Here is a 21038-nt window from a genome sequence, read left to right on the forward strand (position 1 = left end):
TCGGGACTTCCAAGCCGAAAAAAATGTCAGGATAGATAGACCACTGTAGATATAAGTTTCATATTCAAACTTTCAGCTACTCAGTGGTTCCCAACTGGTTTTGCCTCAAGACCCAAAATTGAAATGAGTCATTTAGTCACAACCCAAATTTTTCACATTCTTTAGCAACTGAAATTAATTTCACCCAAAAAATAGCCCAGGAATACAAAAGCTTTTATGCACCGTTGAAAGCATAAAGTGGCGTGCGATGTAACTTGACCATGTGCCCGTGTTTGTGGGTGAGAGAGACTGGCACACTTATGGAAACACTGAGAAGTTTGCGTTTTTACCGCCTTGAGATGTAACTTCGTGTTAACTTTAGCTTGAGATTTCAGGGGGGGTCCAGTGCTCCACCGGCCTCCCCTCTGGCTCCGCCCCTGGAGAAGAAGGCAAAAAGATAAAAAAGGGCACGAAAGGGAGGAGGAAGAAGGCAAAAGAAGGAGAAAAAGAAGGTAGAAGGACGTGTGCTCCTCGTCTATCTTCACACACGTTTTTGTCTTCGGAACGAGAGGAAACGTGCACGCGCGCAGGTAACAATTCCGCACTCTTTCACTCGCTAAGCTTTCCTTGACGTCCGACACTTTTTTTTTCTTTTTCAAAAAACATTTGAAGTGAGGTCGGGTGGGTGAGGAACGTCGTCACGCGACCCCGGCAGGGCGCAGCTGCTTTCGCTCGTCCCCGGACCGTCGACAGCGGCCGCCGAAAGTCAGAGTTGACCTCTGACCTTTTATCTCTGCAACCGTGCGTGTCGTCGTGCTTTCTGTGTATTGAAACACTGAGTATTGCGATCAGTTGCGTGAGAGCGTGTGCGTGTGTCTGATAAAGCAGGAAGGCTTATTTGTTTGCATCGTCACGCGTGGGCCGCGATAAGCTCGGGCGTCGGTTGGCACAGGAGCTCGGGAACCCGGCGTGCGATAGACAGCCGCTGTCGTCCAGGAAATTTGCTTCTGAGCCCGCTGCTGACAAATCCCCGACTGGGGCGGGTCTTTTACCTAAATCGTCTTCTCTCGGTTACTTCCAGGGGCGGCGTAACCTTCCATCGATCCCGAGATCGTCGAGATGACGGAGCCCATATGTGCCACGGGTGTGGCGGCGAAGCTGCGTAGTCGCAAGGACCGCCGGGAAGGTCTGGGCCGGAACGACAACGCCATCAAGTACCTGGATCAGGACTACGAGAGCTTGCGGGCGCGATGCCTCCAGAGCGGGAAGCTCTTTGAGGACAGCCTGTTCCCCTGCGCCCCGTCCTCCCTGGGCTTCAACAAGCTCGGACCCGAGTCGTCCAAGACGGACGGCGTGCGCTGGATGAGGCCCGCGGTGAGACGCGACAAAACGGAAAGTATCTCCGCGTGCTTCTGAGACAGTGATTCTCAAAGTCTGCTCTTCCCTCCAGTGCAGCGGCTGTCAAACTTGATTCACAAAGTACCAACTCCAAAAATACTTGGAGCTCTCCGAGTATCACCATCACGACCAACCTTATACTTGTGGCGTAGTAGGCCTCAGTGGTTCTGAAAAAACTGGCAGAGGTTTTATCCCTAAGAACTATATTTGTTATTATTGTGAACCAAGGTAACCTTATGCTCACTTTGAACTCGGCATGGGCCAGTTACTGGTTTCATGGCATATTGTGGTTTTAAAAAGTCATCGTTTCTAAATTGTTACAATTTTCCAGCAGTGGTATGAGATGGCTTTGTTTGTTTGTTTGTTTTTTGAGTCGTCAGCACAGTCAAAGTGACTCTCCTCCTCATGTCGTGCGTGGATTTCAAAATGAAATATTTTTCAAAATATTTCATTTGATACCATGATCACAGTTATTATACTGTCAGAATCTTCATCATTAACACTAGCCTACAATGTAGAAAAATGAAAAACTGTATTTAAATGACTTAATGAAAACGTATTGCACAGAAGTTAAATAGCAATTTAACTTAACTGAACTGAGTTCTAAAAGATGAAATGCAACAGTTTTGCACTTCAAAGTGAAATACAACTGAATTGTACTTGTGCACGAATTGAACATTTGATTCAGTGCTTTTTCACATCCTGTACGACAAGAGGGAGGCCACACTCTGAGAACCGCTTCAGTAGCGCGCTCGTCGTGTTGCGTGTCAGCGTGACACGCGTGCTCCGATGCAGCCGTGATGGCGCGTCCCGCGTTGCTTTCCCACAACGTGTGTGTGTGTGTGTGTGTGTGCAGGAGTTGTGCAAGCGTCCTGCCTTCATCGTGGAGGGAGCGACGCGTACTGACATCTGCCAGGGAGCGCTGGGTGAGCGCGGAATGTTGAGAATTCGGGCACACAAACATGCAAGACATGCACAATGTGCATTCCACACCACTAGGTGGCGGCAAAGTACATACCTCTCCCCTCACAGTCTATAGAAAGCCGCTTTAGCATAGTGCACAGTTGCGCTGTGCCTCGCTGGTCACATATACTGTATAGTAGTTGTTGAACTAGCATGTCATTGTTTTCCTACTAGTGTGCAGAAATGCCCTGCTACTTACCTTGACTAGTTGTGTGAATAAATTGCATACTAGTAGCGTATGGAAAGTTATTTGAACATTTATTCAATATCCTTGATATAAGGTTGTACTAGAAGACCGTTACAAGTAAGACATAGACATTCTAGTTGTTCTACTAGTGCGCTGAATTGAGGACATAGAGTGTACTAGTACATGAAGCTCAAGCTGGATCTGAAGGATATCGAATAAATGCTCAAACGACCTCAGGGGGATTTAATCGATATCCTTAGTTATGCTAGTAGGTCAAAAGTGGCACTAGTAGTGGAAGAGAAAAATAACTTTTTAGTTTGACACAGTCGTTCTACAACCCCAATTTCAATGAAGTTGGGACGTTGTGTTAAACATAAATAAAAAACAGAATGCAATGATTTGCAAAACATGTTCAACCTATATTTAATTGAATACACTACAAAGACAAGCGATTTAATGTTCAAACTAATAAACTTGATTGTTTTTAGCAAATAATCATGAACTTAGAATTTTATGGCTGCAACACGTTCCAAAAAAGCTGGGACAGGTGGGTGGCAAAAAAGACTGAGAAAGTTGAGGAACGCTCATCAAACACGTGTTTGGAACATCCCACAGGTGAACAGGCGAATTGGGAACAGGTGGGTGCCATGATTGGGTAGAAAAGGAGCTTCCCTGAATTGCTCAGTCATTCACAAGCAAAGATGGGGCGAGTGTGTGAGAAAATAGTCCAACAGTTTCAGGACAATGTTCCTCAACGTACAATTGCAAGGAATTTAGGAAGTTCATCATCTACGGTCCATAATATCATCAAAAGGTTCAGAGAATCTGGAGAAATCACTGCATGTAAGCGGCAAGGCCGAAAACCAACATTGAATGCCCGTGACCTTCGATCCGTCAGGCGGCAATGCATCAAAAACCGACATTAATGTGGAAACGATGTCACCAGTGTCAATAAATACAGTTCGGCGCTACATACGTAGGTGCAAGTTAAAACTCTACTATGCAAAGCAAAAGCCATTTATCAGCAACACTCAGAAACGCCGCCGGCTTCTCTGGACCCGAGCTCATCTAAGATGGACTGATGAAAAGTGGAAAAGTGTTCTGTGGTCCGACGAGTGCACATTTCAAATTGTTTTGGGAAATTGTGGACGTCGTGTCCTCCGGGCCAAGAGGAAAAGAACCATCCAGACTGTTATGGACGCATAGTTCAAAAGCCCGCATCTGTAATGGTATGGGGCCGTGTTAGTACCAATGGCATGGGTACCTTACACATCTCTGAAGGCACCATTAATGCTAAAAGGTACATAGAGGTTTTGGAGCAACATATGCAGTCATCCAAGCAACATCTTTGTCAGAGATGTCCCTGCTTATTGCAGCAAGACCATGCCAAGCCACATTCTGCATGTGTTATAACAGCGTGGCTTCGTACTAAAAGAGTGCGGGTACGAGACTAGCCTGCCTGACTCCAGACCTGTCTCCCATTGAAAATGTTGCCGCATTATGAAGCGTAAAATACGACAACGGAGACCCCGGACTGTTGAACAGCTGAAGCTGTACATCAAGCAAGAATGGGAAAGAATTCCACCTTCAAAGCTTCAACAATTCGTGTCCTCAGTTCCCAAACGTTTATTGAATGCTGTTCAAAGAAAAGGTGATGTAACCCAGTGGTAAACACGACCCTGTCCCAGCTTTTTTGGAACTTGTTGCAGCCATCAAATTCTAAGTTAATAATTATTTGCTAAAAACAATAAAGTTGATCAGTTTGAGCATAGTTGCAAGATGGCGCCTACCAGTGTGGTCGCCTCGGTAACGCGCTCTCTAGTATTGTCTTTGTTTTTGTGTTTTTCGTCCGTCTTTGGAGACCTTACACGACTCACTTACACAAGGGGAGACCTGCTAACCATCAAGGAGTCTACTCCAGACTTTCTGTCACCAACTTTCGAATATCCGCTCAGTTTTTTCCCAGAGTTACTCACCGGAGCGGCGTCCGCGGTTTTCGGCGCATGGAGACGGAAGCGGCGCCACAGAGGGAAGCGAGCCGGCATTCAGGTGAAACTCCGCAAGAGAGGACACAGATTGGCGTTCCCGTCGATCCACCTCGCGAACGTACGCTCCCTACCCAACAAAATGGACGAGCTTCATCTTCTGTTAAAGACACGTAAAGACTTCGGACGTTCCGCGGCCATGTGCTTCACGGAGACCTGGCTTTGCGACGCTGTACCCGATGCCGGCATTATGCTTCCCGGTTTCCACATTCATCGAGCGGACCGCGACATGGAATCATCGGGGAAAACAAAGCGCGGTGGGATATGCCTCTATATCAACGAGAAATGGTGTACGGACGTCACGGTGATCAGCACACACTGCAGCCCGCATTTGGAGTCGCTATTCTTAAATTGTAAACCATTCTACTCGCCACGTGAGTTCGCATCATTCATTCTCGCTGGCGTCTATATTCCGCCTCAAGCTAACACGAACGCCGCATTGCTAACGCTCGCCGATCAAGTCAACGAAATTGAAAAAAAACACCCCGACTCACCCCTCATTATTCTCGGGGACTTTAACAAAGCTAAACTCAACCACGAACTCCCTAAATACAAGCAGCACATCGACTGTCCTACCAGGGAAAATAATACTTTAGACCACTGCTACACCACGGTAAAAAACGTATACCGTGCTATACCTCGTGCAGCCTTGGGCTCGTCTGATCACTGCTTAATTCACTTAATACCGACGTACAGGCAAGAACTTAAATGTGCGAAGCCTACAGTGAAAACAGTCAAAAAGTGGACAAATGAAGCCAAGATGGAACTTCAAAGCTGCTTAGACTGCACAGACTGGAGTGTCTTTGAAAATTCAGCTGGCAGCCTGGATGAATATACGGACACTTCTTCTTCTTCTTTTCCTTTCGGCTTGTCCCGTTAGGGGTCGCCACAGCGCGTCATCCTTTTCCATGAGAGCCTATCTCCTGCATCCTCCTCTCGAACACCAACTGCCATCATGTCTTCCCTCACGACATCCATCAACCTTCTCTTTGGTCTTCCTCTAGCTCTCTTGCCTGGCAGCTCCATCCTCATCATCCTTCTACCAATATACTCACTCTCTCTCCTCTGGACGTGTCCAAACCATTGAAGTCTGCTCTCTCTAACTTTGTCTCCAAAACATCGAACCTTGGCTGTCCCTCTGATGAGCTCATTTCTAATTTTATCCAACCTGGTCACTCCGAGAGCGAACCTCAACATCTTCATTTCCGCCACCTCCAGCTCTGCTTCCTGTTTTCTCTTCAGTGCCACTGTCTCTAATCCATACATCATGGCTGGCCTCACCACTGTTTTATAAACTTTGCCCTTCATCCTAGCAGAGACTCTTCTGTCACATAACACACCTGACAGCTTCCTCCACCCGTTCCAACCTGCTTGGACCCGTTTCTTCACTTCCTGACCACACTCACCATTGCTCTGGACGGTTGACCCCAAGTATTTAAAGTCCTCTACCCTTGCCATTTCTTCTCCCTGTAGCCTCATTCTTCCCCCACCACCCCTCTCATTCATGCACATATATTCTGTTTTACTTCGGCTAATCTTCATTCCTCTTCTTTCCAGTGCATGCCTCCATCTTTCTAACTGTTCCTCCAGCTGCTCCCTGCTTTCACTGCAGATCACAATGTCATCTGCAAACATCATGGTCCACGGGGATTCCAGTCTAACCTCATCTGTCAGCCTATCCATCACCACTGCAAAAAGGAAGGGGCTCAGGGCTGATCCCTGATGCAGTCCCACGTCCACCTTAAATTCTTCTGTCACACCGACAGCACACCTCACCGCTGTTCTGCTGCCCTCGTACATGTCCTGTATTATTCTAACATACTTCTCTGCCACTCCAGACTTCCGCATGCAGTACCACAGTTCCTCTCTGGGTACTCTGTCATAGGCTTTCTCTAGATCTACAAAGACACAATGTAGCTCCTTCTGACCTTCTCTGTACTTTTCCATCAACATCCTCAAGGCAAATAATGCATCTGTGGTACTCTTTCTAGGCATGAAACCATACTGTTGCTCGCAAATACTCACTTCTGTCCTGAGTCGAGCCTCCACTACTCTTTCCCATAACTTCATTGTGTGGCTCATCAACTTTATTCCTCTATAGTTGCCACAGCTCTGCACATCACCTTTGTTCTTAAAAATGGGCACCAGTACACTTTTCCTCCATTCCTCAGGCATCTTCTCACGCACTAGAATTCTATTGAACAAGCTGGTCAAAAACTCCACAGCCACCTCTCCTAGATGCTTCCATACCTCCACAGGAATGTCATCAGGACCAACTGCCTTTCCATTTTTCATTCTCTTTAATGCCTTTCTAACTTCCCCCTTACTAATCATTGCCACTTCCTGGTCCACCACACTTGCCTCTTCTACTCTCCCTTCTCTATCATTTTCCTCATTCATCAACTCCTCGAAGTATTCTTTCCATCTACCTAGCACACTGCTGGCACCAGTCAACATATTTCCATCTCTATCCTTAATCACCCTAATCTGCTGCACATCCTTCCCATCTCTATCCCTCTGTCTGGCCAGCCTGTATAGATCCTTTTCTCCTTCTTCAGTGTCCAACCTGCCATACATGTCATCATATGCGTCTTGTTTTGCCTTTGCCACCTCTACCTTTGCCCTGTGTCGCATCTCAATGTATTCCTTTCGCCGCTCCTCGGTCCTCTCAGTGTCCCACTTCTTCTTAGCTAACCGTTTTCCTTGTATGATTTCCTGTACTGTGAGGTTCCACCACCAAGTCTCCTTCTCTCCTTTCCTGCCAGAAGATACACCAAGTACTCTCCTGCCTGCCTCTCTGATCACCTTGGCTGCAGTGGTCCAGTCTTCTGGAAGCTCTTCCCGTCCACCGAGAGCCTGTATCACCTCTTCCCGAAAAGCTGCACAACACTCGTCCTGTCTCAGCTTCCACCACATGGTTCTCTTCTCTGCCTTTGTCGTCCTAATTTTCCTCCCCACCACCAGAGTCATCTTACACACCACCATCCTATGCTGTCTAGCCACACTCTCCCCTACCACTACCTTACAGTTGGTAACCTCCTTCAGATGAATATACGGACACTGTTACATCCTATATCAGTTTCTGTGAAGATGTGTGTGTTCCAACAAAATCATTTCGCACATTCAACAACAATAAGCCGTGGTTCACTGCTAAACTTAAGCAGCTTCGCCAAGCTAAGGAGGACGCATATCAGAGCGGGGACATGGCACTGTATAATCGAGCTAGAAACCAGCTGACCAAAGAAATTAACATTGCAAAGAGGATCTATACAGCAAAGTTGGAAAAACAGTTTAGCGCAAACGACTCTAAATCAGTCTGGCATGCATTCCAGTCGCTGACTAATTACAAGCGACGATCCCCCCCAAGCTGAGAACAATAGCACACTAGCCAACGACTTGAATACCTTCTACTGCAGATTTGAAAAGGACAGTTTCACACCACACACCAACCCGGCCGCACCCGCGACCACAATCACACCACTGACCTCTGCGTTAACCATCCATGAACAGGATGTGAGACGCATCTTCAAACAACAAAAGATTAACAAAGCGGCAGGCCCGGACCACGTGTCCCCATCCTGCCTCAAAGTCTGCGCGGACCAGCTCGCGCCAGTCTTCACTCAGATCTTCAACAGATCACTGGAAATGTGCGAAGTTCCATCCTGCTTCAAACGCTCCACCATCATCCCAGTCCCCAAGAAACCTGCAATCTCGGGTCTGAATGACTACAGGCCTGTCGCTTTGACATCTGTGGTCATGAAGTCCTTTGAACGTCTTGTGCTGGACCACCTCAAGAGTGTCACAGGTCCCCTGCTGGACCCCCTGCAGTTTGCCTACCAAGCGAACAGATCTGCGGATGATGCAGTCAACATGGGACTGCACTTCATCCTAGAACACCTCGACAGTGCAGGGACCTACGCGAGGATCCTGTTCGTGGACTTCAGCTCCGCGTTCAACACCATCATCCCTGAACTCCTTTCATCCAAGCTTCTCCAGCTCAGCGTCTCACCTGCCATCTGCCAGTGGATTTACAGCTTTCTGACGGGCAGGACACAGCAGGTCAGGCTGGGGGAGGCCACCTCATCCACACGCAGCATCAGCACTGGGGCACCCCAAGGTTGTGTCCTCTCTCCGCTGCTCTTCTCTCTCTACACGAACGACTGCACCTCAGCGAACCCGACTGTCAAACTCCTGAAGTTTGCAGATGACACCACTGTCATCGGCCTCATCAAGGACGGTGACGAGTCTGCATATCGACAGGAAGCGGAGCGGCTGGAGCTGTGGTGCGGCCGACACAACCTGGAGCTGAACACGCTCAAGACTGTAGAGATGATCGTGGACTTCAGGAGGCATCCTTCGCCACAGCTGCCCCTCACGCTGTCCAGCTGCCTTGTGTCAACCGTCGAGACCTTCAAGTTCCTGGGAATTACAATCTCCCAGGACCTGAAGTGGGCGACCAACATCAACTCCGTCCTCAAAAAGGCCCAGCAGAGGATGTACTTCCTGCGGCTTCTGAGAAAGCATGGCCTGCCACCGGAGCTGCTGAGACAGTTCTACACAGCGGTCATCGAATCAGTCCTGTGTTCTTCCATCACAGTCTGGTTTGGTGCTGCTACAAAAAAGGACAAACTCCGACTGCAACGGACAATTAAAACTGCTGAAAGGATTGTCGGTACCCCCCTACCCACCCTTGAGGACTTGCACGCTGCCAGAACTAAGACAAGGGCGTGCAAAATCCTCTCGGACCCTCCCCACCCTGGTCACCACCTCTTCCAGCTCCTTCCCTCAGGTAGGCGCTACCGATCAATGCAAACTAGAACTAGTAGACATTCCAACAGCTTCTTCCCTCTTGCAATCAACTTCTTGAACAGCTAACTTACAATTCCATTACAACAAGCTGGCAATTTTTTGACTTGAGTTCGTTGTCACATTTCTGTATTATGTATTACTCGTGCACTCACTGTAGTTGTCTCGCCGTGCTGCACTATTTGCATATAGTGGCCACTCATGCCAGAGTAGCATCTGCTCCATTTGCACACTGATTGAGGAGTATCTGTAACATTTGCACAACCATTGTCCCAGATTATCGCAGTACTCGTCACTTTAAACCGCATACACTCCTTGAAGTCTCAGTGCCCTTTGCACAATGGTCATTGCACCGGACTATTGCGATATTAGCCATTCGAACTGAGGACTCTGCATCTTTTTGCACAATTGTTGTTTGTTGTTGTTTTTTGTTAATGTCTTTATGTCTCCAAAGTGTTCTGTAAATTGACTGTCTGTTGTACTAGAGCGGCTCCAACTACCGGAGACAAATTCCTTGTGTGTTTTGGACATACTTGGCAAATAAAGATGATTCTGATTCTGATTCTGATTAAACAGCTTGTCTTTGTAGTGTATTCAATTAAATTTAGGTTGAACATGATTTGCAAATTATTGTATTCTGTTTTTAACACAACGTTCCAACTTCATTGGAATTGGGGTTGTACTAGTGTGTCCAAGTCGTTCTATGAGTGTGCAGAATTTTCTTACTAGTGAGGACAAGTACATGGATCTTGAGTTGGATATCACGTACAGTAAATGCTCAAAGGCTTTTCCATCCGGAGCCCAGTCTTGTGACATTGTACCCGTGTGCAGGGGACTGCTGGCTGCTGGCGGCCATCGCCTCGCTGACCTTAAACGACACCCTCCTGCACCGAGTGGTCCCGCACGGACAGAGCTTTGAGCAGGGATACGCGGGAATCTTCCACTTCCAGGTGATTCTTGTGTGGTTTTTGGGTCTGGAACCCCAACATTGGAAGACTATTCCCAAGTACACTCATGCCAATTCATTAAAACTACCATGTGTACCCCTAAATGCCAAGCATTAGTTTACCACCACTTGATTAAGTACATGTATTTCAATCATGATCCATCATCGGTAGCTAGAAGTGCTGCGCGTCAAGTGATTCGCAAGTAAAGTGACTGATGCAGGGATGACCGATTTACACCGTCACTGTCGGAACAGAGCTTTTAATTTCCCAAAGCTAAGCTAGGGAAGAGTACAGTGTTCCCACACATACTTGTTATTCGCAGATTTGTGTGTTATTTTTGTGCTCAGGCCCAAACCCTAATATTAAAGTCTCGCTTTGGCGCCATCTTCTGTCATCTTGTGGCATCACCAGAGTAGAAGCTGTAGAATCGGGTCAAGCCTAAAAGCAAAGATGAAGAAGCAGACCAGCAGGGGGCGAAGGCAGGACAGAGGATGTTGTTGATCTTGCGTTGCCATGGTGACGAGCGCCTCACGGCATCCTGTGTTCACAGTTCTGGCAGTTCGGCGAGTGGGTGGAGGTGGTGATCGACGACCGTCTTCCCGTGAAGAAGGGCAAGCTGTTCTTCGTCCAGTCGGCGGAGGGCGGCGAGTTCTGGAGCGCGCTGATGGAGAAGGCCTACGCCAAGTAAGGGGAGCGCCGAGTCGCCGTCCGGGTCGGAGTCGGGCTCCGCTAAGGTCACGTGTGGACTCCGCCCGCCTCAGGTTGAACGGCTGCTACGAGGCGCTGTGGGGGGGCAGCACGTCCGAAGCCTTCGAGGACTTCACGGGCGGCGTGACGGAAATGTTCAAGTTGAGCAAGGCGCCCTCCGACCTCTTCAGCATCATGGGCCGCGCCATCGAGAGAGGCTCGCTGCTCGGCTGCTCCATTAACGTGAGTAAGAACGTCGACGCGTATTCGTGGACGCTGCCCTGCGCTGGTTGGCCTCGTGCTGCGATAAGGCAGTGTGGTTGCCATATTGGATGTGGCAGGTCTGCCTGTAATCCACTGCCAGTAAATTGACTTAACTTCATCAACTTCTTGTTCACCCATTTGCACAAACATTAATGTACATTTGCGAAATCTGATAATTATAACATTTCTAAAGGTTTGGGATACAGTTCACCACTAAACCAGTGTATGTATTTTTAAAGTGTTTATTGTAACCAGTATATGTAATGCTGTTACTGTAATGATACGTATTGAAATATCAATAGTTAACATTTAATTTTATACACTGTAATAACAGTATTGCTTTGGTGGCATCTTGATGCCAAGCCATTATGTTGAAGTGATTTTAGGAGTTTTAGTTTGACGTAAGTAATGCTTTGCCACCACTTTGTGGCATCTGTAGGCAATTACAAACCTTTTTGAGGGTGTCAATTAATTTGTACCTTCAGTCCACGAATACCGGGGATTCACTGTAATGGCTTGACTTGCTTGAAATTTAGTGGGGACTCAAGTTTACTACCTTACTAGCTTTTTGCCACAGTGACTTGTGACTTGCCTGAGACTTGAAGGTTTAGACTTCTGACTTGCACATATGTGACCTCCTCCCACCTCTGTTGTTTTTTACGTCAGGCCACCAACTCCGAAGACAGGGAGGCGGTCAACTTGAAGAAGCTGGTCAAGGGCCACGCCTACTCCGTCACGGGCTTGGATGAGGTGAGAGAGCGTCACGGTGGCGGTGTGTCTCTCTGTCCGATCTGACCACGATCCACCGTGTCCCTTAGGTGGTCTTCTGTGGAAACCTGACCAAGCTGGTCCGCATCAGAAACCCGTGGGGGCAGGTAGAGTGGACCGGCGCTTGGAGCGACAAGTGAGACACACACACCTCTCGTGTTGGAAAACGTGATGCCACGTGTAAACATGCAAAGCCTCACGCTCAACTGAGAGTCTGGGAATGGGGGAGTTCAAGGGCTCTGTATTACGTAATATGATTATGTATCCCTTCCCATGGGCTCACCACCTGTGGGAGGGGCCATCAGGGTCCTTGGCGATCTGATCTCCGGCTACAGAAGCTGGCTCTAGGGACGTGGAATGTCACATCTCTAGCAGGGAAGGAGCCCGAGCTAGTGTGTGAGGTCGAGAAGTTCCGACAAGATAGAGTCGGACTCGCCTCCACACACAGCTTGGGCTCTGGTACCAGTCCTCTCGAGAGGGGTTGGACTCAATGGGGTGGGACTTCAATGCTCACGTGGGGAATGACAGTGAGACCTGGAAGGGCGTGATTGGGAGGAACGGGCCCCCGATCAGAACCCGAGCGGTGTTCTGTTATTGGACTTCTGTGCTCATCACGGATTGTCCATAACGAACACCATGTTCAAGCATAAGGGTGTCCACACGTGCACTTGCCACCGGGACATCCTAGGTCGCAGTTCGATGATCGACTTTCTGGTCGTGTCATCGGACTTGCGGCCGCATGTCTTGGACACTCGGGTGAAGAGAGGGGCGGAGCTGTCAACTGATCACCACCTGGTGGTGAGTTGGCGCCGATGGTGTGGGAAGATGCCGGTCCGACGTGGCAGGCCCAAACGTATAGTGAAGGTCTGCTGGGAATCCCCTGTCAGAAGGAGTTTCAACTACCACCACCGACAGAACTTTGCTCATGTTCTGGGGGATGATGTGGTTCTGTTGGCTTCATCAAGCCGTGATCTCCAACTCTCACTGGAGCAGTTTGCAGCCGAGTGTGAAGCGGCTGGGATGAGAACCAGCATCTCCAAATCTGAGACCATGGTCCTCAGTCGGAAAAGGGTGGCGTACCCTCTCCGAGTCGGGGATGAGATCTTGCCCCAAGTGGAGGAGTTCAAGTATCTTGGGGTCTTGTTCACGAGTGAGAGAAGACTGGAATCGGAGATCGACAGGCGGATGGGTGCAACGTCCGCAGTGATGCAGACTTTTTATTGGTCCGTTGTGGTAAGGAGCTAAGCTGAAAGGCGAAGCTCTATATTTACCGGTCGACCTACGTTCCTACCCTCACCTATGGTCACGAGCTGTGGGTCGAAAGAACAAGATCCCGGCCCGGATACAAGCGGCCGAAATGAGTTTCCTCTGCAGGGTGTCCGGGCTCTCCCTTAGAGATAGGGTGAGAAGCTCGGTCATCCGGATGGGGCTCAGAGTCGAGCCGCTGCTCCTCCGCATTGAGAGGAGCCAGATGAGTTGGCTCGGAGGATCTGAGTCGGATACCTCCCGGACGCCTCCCTGGTCAGGTGTTCCGGGCACATCCCACCGGGAGGAGACCCCAGGGCCGACCCAGGACACGCTGGAGAGACTACGTCTTTCGGCTGGCCTGGGAATGCCTCGGGATCCCCCCAGAAGAGCTGGATGAAGTGGCTTGGGAGAGGGAAGTCTGGGCGTCCCTGCTAAAGCTACTGCCCCCACGACCCGACCTCAGATAAGCGGTAGAAAATGGATGGATGGATGGATTATGTAAGCAGAACTTCCAAAGTTTTCCCTGCTGGTGGATTCCATTCCATTCCATTTTTCCGTACAGTTCTCGAGAATGGGACAGCGTGGACCCTGACGTCCGCGCTCGGCTACAAAACCGCAGCGAGGACGGTGAATTCTGGTGAGTCCGCTTCTGTTTGCTGCCATGAAATGCGGTCGTTTCTCATGGCCCCGCCCCCGCCACAGGTTGTCCTTCAGCGACTTCCTGCGTGAGTTCAACAGTTTGAAAATCTGTAACCTGACAGCCGACGCCCTCCAGAACAGCCAGATGACGACATGGAGCTCATCGCTGTATCCCGGCGAGTGGAGACGGGGCAGCACGGCCGGAGGCTGCCGGAACAATCCTGGTAGGAAAAGGCTCGGGGAGTGCGGGGGTTCAAAAACCGACCTTGACTTTTGACCTCTCCTGTCCAGCGACCTTTTGGCTAAATCCGCAGTTCAAGTTGCTGCTGCGGCACCCCGACGCGCCCGGCACTTCGGATTGCAGCTTCCTTGTGTCGCTCATGCAGAAAGACCACAGGAAGAAGCGGCGGGAAGGCAAAAACATGGAGACCATCGGCTTCGCCGTCTACGAGGTCGGTGTTCTCCCGCAAAGCTCCCGTGCGTACTTCCTGCTCTGTCATCTCATTGATTCCTCTATTTGCAGGTTCCCGACGAGGTATGAGCTTCCAATCGGGTTCTTTACCTTCAAGGCAGAATGGTGGTGGTAACCGATTTCCGTCTCAGGCTAAAGGGCAGAGGGGGGTCCACTTGAAGCAGAACTTCTTCCAGACGCACGCTATTAGCGCTCGCTCCGAATGCTTCATCAAGTCGAGGGAGGTCAGCAGGCGTCTGCGTCTCCCGGCCGGCGAGTACGTCATCGTGCCGTCCACCTTTAAGCCGCACAAGGAGGCCGACTTCATCCTGCGGGTTTTCTCCGAGAAGGCCGCCGACTCCGAGTGAGTAACGCTTTGTCGCGCCCTCGCAAACGTGGCCGCTCGCTCACATGAAGTCTCCGCCACGACGTGGTGGCGGAGCTTCCGATCGAGGTGAGGAGAGCGCAGCGGCGGGCCGTGCATTTGGTATCTGGGCGTGCAATGGGGATTTACCAACTCAAACCACCTCTTAATATCACCAGTATCACGTTGCAATTATGGAAACGCAATATAACGGTGCCACGCACATCATCTGGAGCAGTTCAGAATCAGTATTTCTCTGATAACGTGACAAAAACATGTCACAGATGCTAATTATTAAATGTATAATTGGAAACAGATGTGTTTTGTTAGTCGAACTTGGCTGCAACAAGCTTTGCTCTGACCATCCAATCAGAAGACAGAAAATGTCTGATGTCTTTGTCCCTCTAAAGGCCTTGGGCAGATTCATTTGACATAGCAAAACGTAAAGGCTGAAACCTGACTGGACAAAAAAATCCATCATCCACATCCATACTTATTGTTGAGGCAAGCAGAGAAGGCCTTGTTGGTCCACCAGTGGGAGAACTCAACACTCGTCGGTTCCTCGTGGCGCTGCCATCTCAGCATCAAGGCTTTTCTTGTCCTTGCAGAACTATTTGGACGAGAGTCAGATTGACGCCGGCTTCAAGAGTCTCTTCCGACAGCTGGCTGGTCCGGTAAGCGCATATGCTCCTTCTTGCTTCAGCTTCCTGTCTGACCTTTGACGTTACCGTTGTCTCGTGTGTGCCTGCGCCGTGGAGGACATGGAGATCAGCATCAACGAGCTGCAGACCATCCTGAACCGCATCATCGGCGAGCGTAAGTACATTATCGACGCTCCTTCGGCTCACGCGCATGGACCTAAACATGGTTTCCGTGGCAACAGAAAAAGACCTCAAGACGGACGGCTTCAGCAAAGAGGCGTGTCGCAGCATGATCAACCTCATGGACGTATCCTTGCCGCCATCTTTGCTCGGGGACGCTGCCGTCTCCTTTTGAGTTTTGAGGCCGAGTCATGTGGCTCGAGTCCCCGAGTTCTGCTGCTTTCCTCAACGTCGTCGCAGTCGGACGGCAGTGGCAAGCTGGGCTTGGTCGAGTTCAACGTGCTGTGGGAGAAGATTCAACGCTACATGGTAAATGTTCTCACACACGCACGCACGCACGGCTCACTGTGGAATCAAAAGCACTCTCCTGCTCGTGGACAGACCATATTCAGGAACTATGACCTGGACAAGTCGGGAAGCATGAGCTCCTACGAGATGAGGAAGGCGCTGGAGTCCGCAGGTGTGATGCCTGGCCGCGTGCGCGCGCGCGTTTAGTCGTCACGCGCGCGCTAACTTTTGCCTCCTCGCGGCAGGCTTCAAGCTGACCAATCACCTGTTCCAGCTCATCATCCTGCGATACGCCGAGGAAGACATGGCCGTCGACTTTGACAACTTCGTCACATGTCTCGTCCGCCTGGAGTCCACGTTCAGTGAGTGTTGTCCGTGACTCCGCCCCCCCCGCCGCCATCCCGCACTGACCTCGCTGCGCTCGTTGCTTCGACAGAAACATTCAAGATCATGGACACGGACGCAGACGGCGTCATCGCACTCAACGTCTCCCAGGTAACAGGAAATGTGCTAACCGCTCGCTCACTTCCTGTTGCTCACGTGTCGCCGCTTCCTGTTTCCTGCAGTGGCTCTCCCTCACCGTGTTCGCCTAGACCCCAGCAGGCAGCCTACCCGGTGCCTTCAGATGCCGTGACGTCATCAATTCAGTATGAAGCCTAAAAGCACCATAACCTTTGACGGTGAACTTTATTTGACCTTTTCTAAACTTAAGACTGTTCAGTTGGTCAATATATCAGTACTTTTTGCACAAATTGCTGTTCTCTAACAAGGAGCTGAACAACAAAAATTCACAATGTGTTTGATTCATGGAACTTTCCAAGCATATACACTCCTATGCCTTTCTGTGACTCTTCCAGTTGCAACCTGCTGATGACTTCTGTGTGACACTTGAAATGGCAAGGTACTGTTGATGAATTGTTAGGGGGTGTTTGGGACTTATGATGTCAAAATGTTACCAGCGTAACATCAAGCTTTGTTAAAATACATATTTTAATTGAACCAGGAACTGTATTAACACATGTTGTGATGTTGCCGGCAAGTTGTGCAAAAAGGACTGAATCATTGAACAGTTGGACATGTGAATTAAAATGTTCAGTAAAGGTCAAATGAAGTTCACCGGGGTTTAAAGATCATAATGTATTTTAGGTTCGTCCTGAAAATTTCCCCTTTAAAAGCCCAACAGCCCTAATTTTTCTCAAGTGGTGTATATTGTTAACAACAAATTAATTTTAAAATCTGAAGTCATGGAAAATTATAGTATGTAAATATTTAAGTGTAAAACGACTGTTCCATTTTAGTTAAGAGGGTATTTCGTGTAAAAAAAAAGGAAGAGTACAGAAAAAGTGCAATTTTGGTAAAAGAAAAGAATCAACCCATTGATACAGAAACATGAAGTCGACACATTTTCATTTCGTGGGCCACATAAAGTGATGCGGCAGGCATATGTGGGCCCCAGTCCTTGAGTTTGACACCTGTTAGTTTAGCGTTTTGTAACCTCACCGCCATCTCGTGCGGACCCGCGTGGGGTTCCCATATTCACCTTTTTGCACATTTGCGTTATTGTGCGTCAAGCCAAGCCCGAGACGAACAGAGTAGTTGCAGGCGTGAGGTGTAGACACGGCTTCCAGCTATGCTTCCTGTGCCAAACTGCTCGCCATTTTTGGGAGCACCAAGTATAACCGTGACAGTGATGACATGCATGTGTAGCTTTTTTTTATGGTGGAACAAAAAACACTTTTGTCACTCTGAAGAAGAACATACTGTTTACACGCATTATGAAAGCCGATCAATGTCACAGAGTGTGTCGTAATAAATAACTTTGATGAACATTAGAAAGAAAACAGTTGAACTCAATCACATTTGTTGACGTTAATCAGTTGTTAACTTACAAATGAATTACGAGGAGGAGGAACGGAACGGACCGGAATGCGAGTTTGACCTTTGGGAGAAGGAAAGATGGCTCAGGCGTCGCTGTTGTTGTGCTCCATCCTGCTCCGTCCTCTGCAGGACCTCCTCGTGGTTGGCCTTCTCCTCGCTGTGTAGTCCATCACCGCCCGGTCGGTGATCAGCGACAGGGCGAAGACACGCATAACGCAGTGGCGAGCCACGATCACCTCGTAGACCGTGCTCAAGGGAGGCGTCACTCCAGTCGGACTCAAGTGGGACTTTTGACTTGCTTGTCTAATAACTTGACTCTTAACGACTTGCTTGAGATTTAGTAAGGACTCGACTTGCCACTCACGCGACTTACTCCCACCTCTGGCGAGCACTAGCAAGCGCAACTCACGCCAAACTTGGGTTGCGCGAGGCACACTTAACCTCTGCGCCAGATGCTTCACGAATTGCGCGCGCTCCGTTTCCTACCGATTGTCGTTGGGTTGTTCCCAGCGAAGCCCGGAATGGTAAGTCCCCAAATGATAAGTCTGGATAAATGCACACACAACATAAAAACAAACAAACAGTCCTATGAATAGCAGCAAGCCATTGTTTGTGTTATCCAAGGACATTCCCAAGCAGGTCACTGATGGTGTAGTGGTACACTCGCCTGACTTTGGTGCGGTCAGCGTGGGTTCAGTTCCCACTCAGTGACGGTGTGAATGTGGGTGCGAATGGTTGTCCGTGTCTATATGTGCCCTGCGACTGACTAGCGACCAGTTCAGGGTGTAGTCCGCCTTTCGGCCGAAGTCTGCTGGGATAGGCTCCAGCACCCCGCGACCCTAACCAGGATAAGCGGTGTTGAAAATGGATGGATAAGATAGTTCATGTAACTGAAAAATACACACAGATGGTAACAGACAAAACATGAAATAATTTCCAGTGTCCTCTTCTTGCAGCTTGCCTCGTCCGTGCAGCCAGTCGCCCTGCGGGCTGTTCTCGCACTTTGCTCCCCTGACACAGTCTTTGCAAAGCTCGTATTAGTTCGCCTGCAGCTGCGGGCTTTCTTTAAGGTGCCGAGAATACAATCATCCTTGGTGCATGAACTGTTTCTCGGTAAACATCGAATAGGTTAACACCTGTTATAAAACTCTGCAATATAGCAGAACCGCGAAGCAAGAACCGTGCTTTATAGCGTAGGATTAAAGTAAATACAAACATATACAGTGAAAAATTATTTTACAAAAAGCCTCACTGCTGTAGCGTATGAGTTTAGCAAAAATCTAATTAATTGAGGAGAAAAGAATAAGCCGAAAGCGACGCCTGCGGTACTTTTATTAATTAATTAATTAATTTTAAGTTTAATTGTTGAACTCAAACTAATTTTATCTAGTAAAGGGGCACCACATCACTTTTTATGTGGATAAAATTTAGGAAAAGCGAAACCTTTTTATCAGTCTCGTAATCTAAAGGTTGCTACACGATGAAATGTTTTAGTTCTAGATGACGGAGGTTTACTTAAACTCAGAACACACAAAATAAAACCAAGAGTGGAATTTTATAGTATATTTAATGACATCTACAAGGGGGTCGAACTAAAGAAAGAAAATAACATGAATAAATGAAATAGAACATCGTGTGTTGGACTAAAGTTGGGAACGTGAGTGTTTGCTGCCTCCAGTGTGGATGGGAGAGAGAGAGAGAGAGGACAAAGTTGAGATTTTGCTCGTAATTTCCCCAAACTTATTAGGCACTAATATTGTAGTCTGGCAAAAGTTTGCCATGTCTACTCACGACCGTAGGATCAAGCTGGGGGGTGGTGGTCTCTCTTGGGGCTCGTCTCAGGGAGCATTGAGGCAGATTTGGTTGAAGGAAAAAAAAGCAAAACAAACAAAAGAGGCAGAAGATGAAAAATGGCTGGTCGTCATGCCTCAAAAGGGGGGGGGGGGGGGGGAATGACCATGTCTCTTCCTGCCTTTTTATTGTGGTTCCCTGGCAAATCCAGAGCGATCACGCTTGGCTGGAAGCGTACCTGGTACTTTTGCACCAGCTGCTCTGATGGCCTAGCGGTGGACCACGGAAAGGCTGGGAAGCCTGGTCTCCATTCCCAAGGCCCGCGGTTACTGTGTGCTCAAACAAAGAAAGGGCAGGGGGAGGGGCGGCCGAAGCCAGCCCGTGGCTGGCCAGATGCCAGCAAGACAAGAGGAGAAGAAAAAAAACGAGAGAGCGAGAAGGCGGGAGTTAAGACTTAAATACCCCAGAGGCGGGGCGTGGGCAGGAGGGATTGACGACTTGGAGAAGACCACACACATTAAGTTGCATCTTGTCTACAAATTTGATAAAATGGGTTAAAAATCATATATTAATATAAAATAACCTCAACTTGGTACTCTCTTTATTGAGAGGTCAAGCATCTCGGGCTGACTGTTTATATTTTAGCTTTGGCAAATCAACTGCTTATGGTTCAAATCACTTTTATGCTGCTTGGAGTCAAATCAAGACAAACAATTCTCAAAACCTCGCACTTGCACTTGTACAGTTAGCACTGACACAGATATCAAGGCATACATTTAGAATATTTCTGCAGAGTTCGTGAACTATCAAAACAGACATTTATCCTTGGTTAACATCAAATGAGAGTCCCTCCGGTGCGACTTGCAGTTCCCCTCGACGTCTGCGGGTGTCCCAGCAATTGTTCCTATTCCCGGTGGCACATTTGGGGGCCTTTGATGCTTGGGAGTTCAGACTTTGAGGGTTGATGTTAATTAACGGCACTGTGATGAGCCAGGCTAGCTAGCTATCGTGTCACTAAGTTAATATTCATCGCCTCCATGCCAGCTTCGTCACTGGCACAAGACGGCAGCACGGAATGTCCCTGGAGTAAATGAGACATCCAGAGCAGCGGAAATGCCAGAGGGGAGCTGCCTGTGTGATGAAGTTACCGTCGCTGAGTCACTAATCATCGCCTGCATGGCGGCTTTGTTGGCAGATTACTATGTCCCATCATGTGCGGACAACAACTGTGTGCTAACAAGAATTTTACTTGACATTGTTGGATCTATCTCACCCAACACCTATAAAAATGCACAAAAGGAATGAAGACTCTGGTTTCTTTTTCTCATGAGGAGGGCGTATGGGAGATTGTTCAGATTACAGCCTCTCATCACGCTCTAAACAATCTCTCCCGTCGCTCCTCTATTTATTTGAAATAGGGAGGTTTCTGATTTACAAGACACAACACACAAAGAGGAGGGTTTCAAGGTGAAGACATGAGACCAACACCTGCCACGTCCTTGGTCAAGACGCCC

General features: G+C 48.7%; 1 protein-coding gene across 1 annotated transcript; it reads left to right on the forward strand.

Annotated features, from left to right (window-relative positions):
* Window positions 1–421: 421 nt before the first annotated feature.
* Window positions 422–20830, forward strand: LOC133472597 (calpain-1 catalytic subunit-like). The gene is made up of 22 exons (XM_061763669.1): window positions 422–569; window positions 1061–1353; window positions 2234–2303; window positions 10210–10328; window positions 10876–11009; window positions 11087–11255; window positions 11943–12026; window positions 12095–12180; window positions 13855–13929; window positions 13995–14155; window positions 14223–14383; window positions 14455–14466; window positions 14535–14746; window positions 14800–14836; window positions 15355–15420; window positions 15505–15562; window positions 15630–15694; window positions 15808–15876; window positions 15949–16027; window positions 16101–16217; window positions 16292–16350; window positions 16422–20830. Exons 2-22 carry the CDS (start codon window positions 1099–1101, stop codon window positions 16446–16448), a joined length of 2115 nt encoding a protein of 704 aa, XP_061619653.1. The 5' UTR covers window positions 422–569; window positions 1061–1098; the 3' UTR covers window positions 16449–20830.
* Window positions 20831–21038: the final 208 nt, after the last annotated feature.

The sequence above is a fragment of the Phyllopteryx taeniolatus genome, chromosome 23 (genome assembly GCF_024500385.1).
Source record: "Phyllopteryx taeniolatus isolate TA_2022b chromosome 23, UOR_Ptae_1.2, whole genome shotgun sequence".
Lineage (NCBI taxonomy): Eukaryota > Metazoa > Chordata > Actinopteri > Syngnathiformes > Syngnathidae > Phyllopteryx > Phyllopteryx taeniolatus.

Coding starts and splice junctions, on each gene's coding strand:
- LOC133472597 (XM_061763669.1), top strand. CDS start 1,099: ATGACGGAGCCCATATGTGCCACGGGTGTGGCGGCGAAGCTGCGTAGT. Junction 14,156..14,222: donor AGGCTGCCGGAACAATCCTG/GTAGGAAAAGGC, acceptor TCTCCTGTCCAG/CGACCTTTTGGCTAAATCCG. Junction 15,421..15,504: donor TCCGACAGCTGGCTGGTCCG/GTAAGCGCATAT, acceptor TGCGCCGTGGAG/GACATGGAGATCAGCATCAA.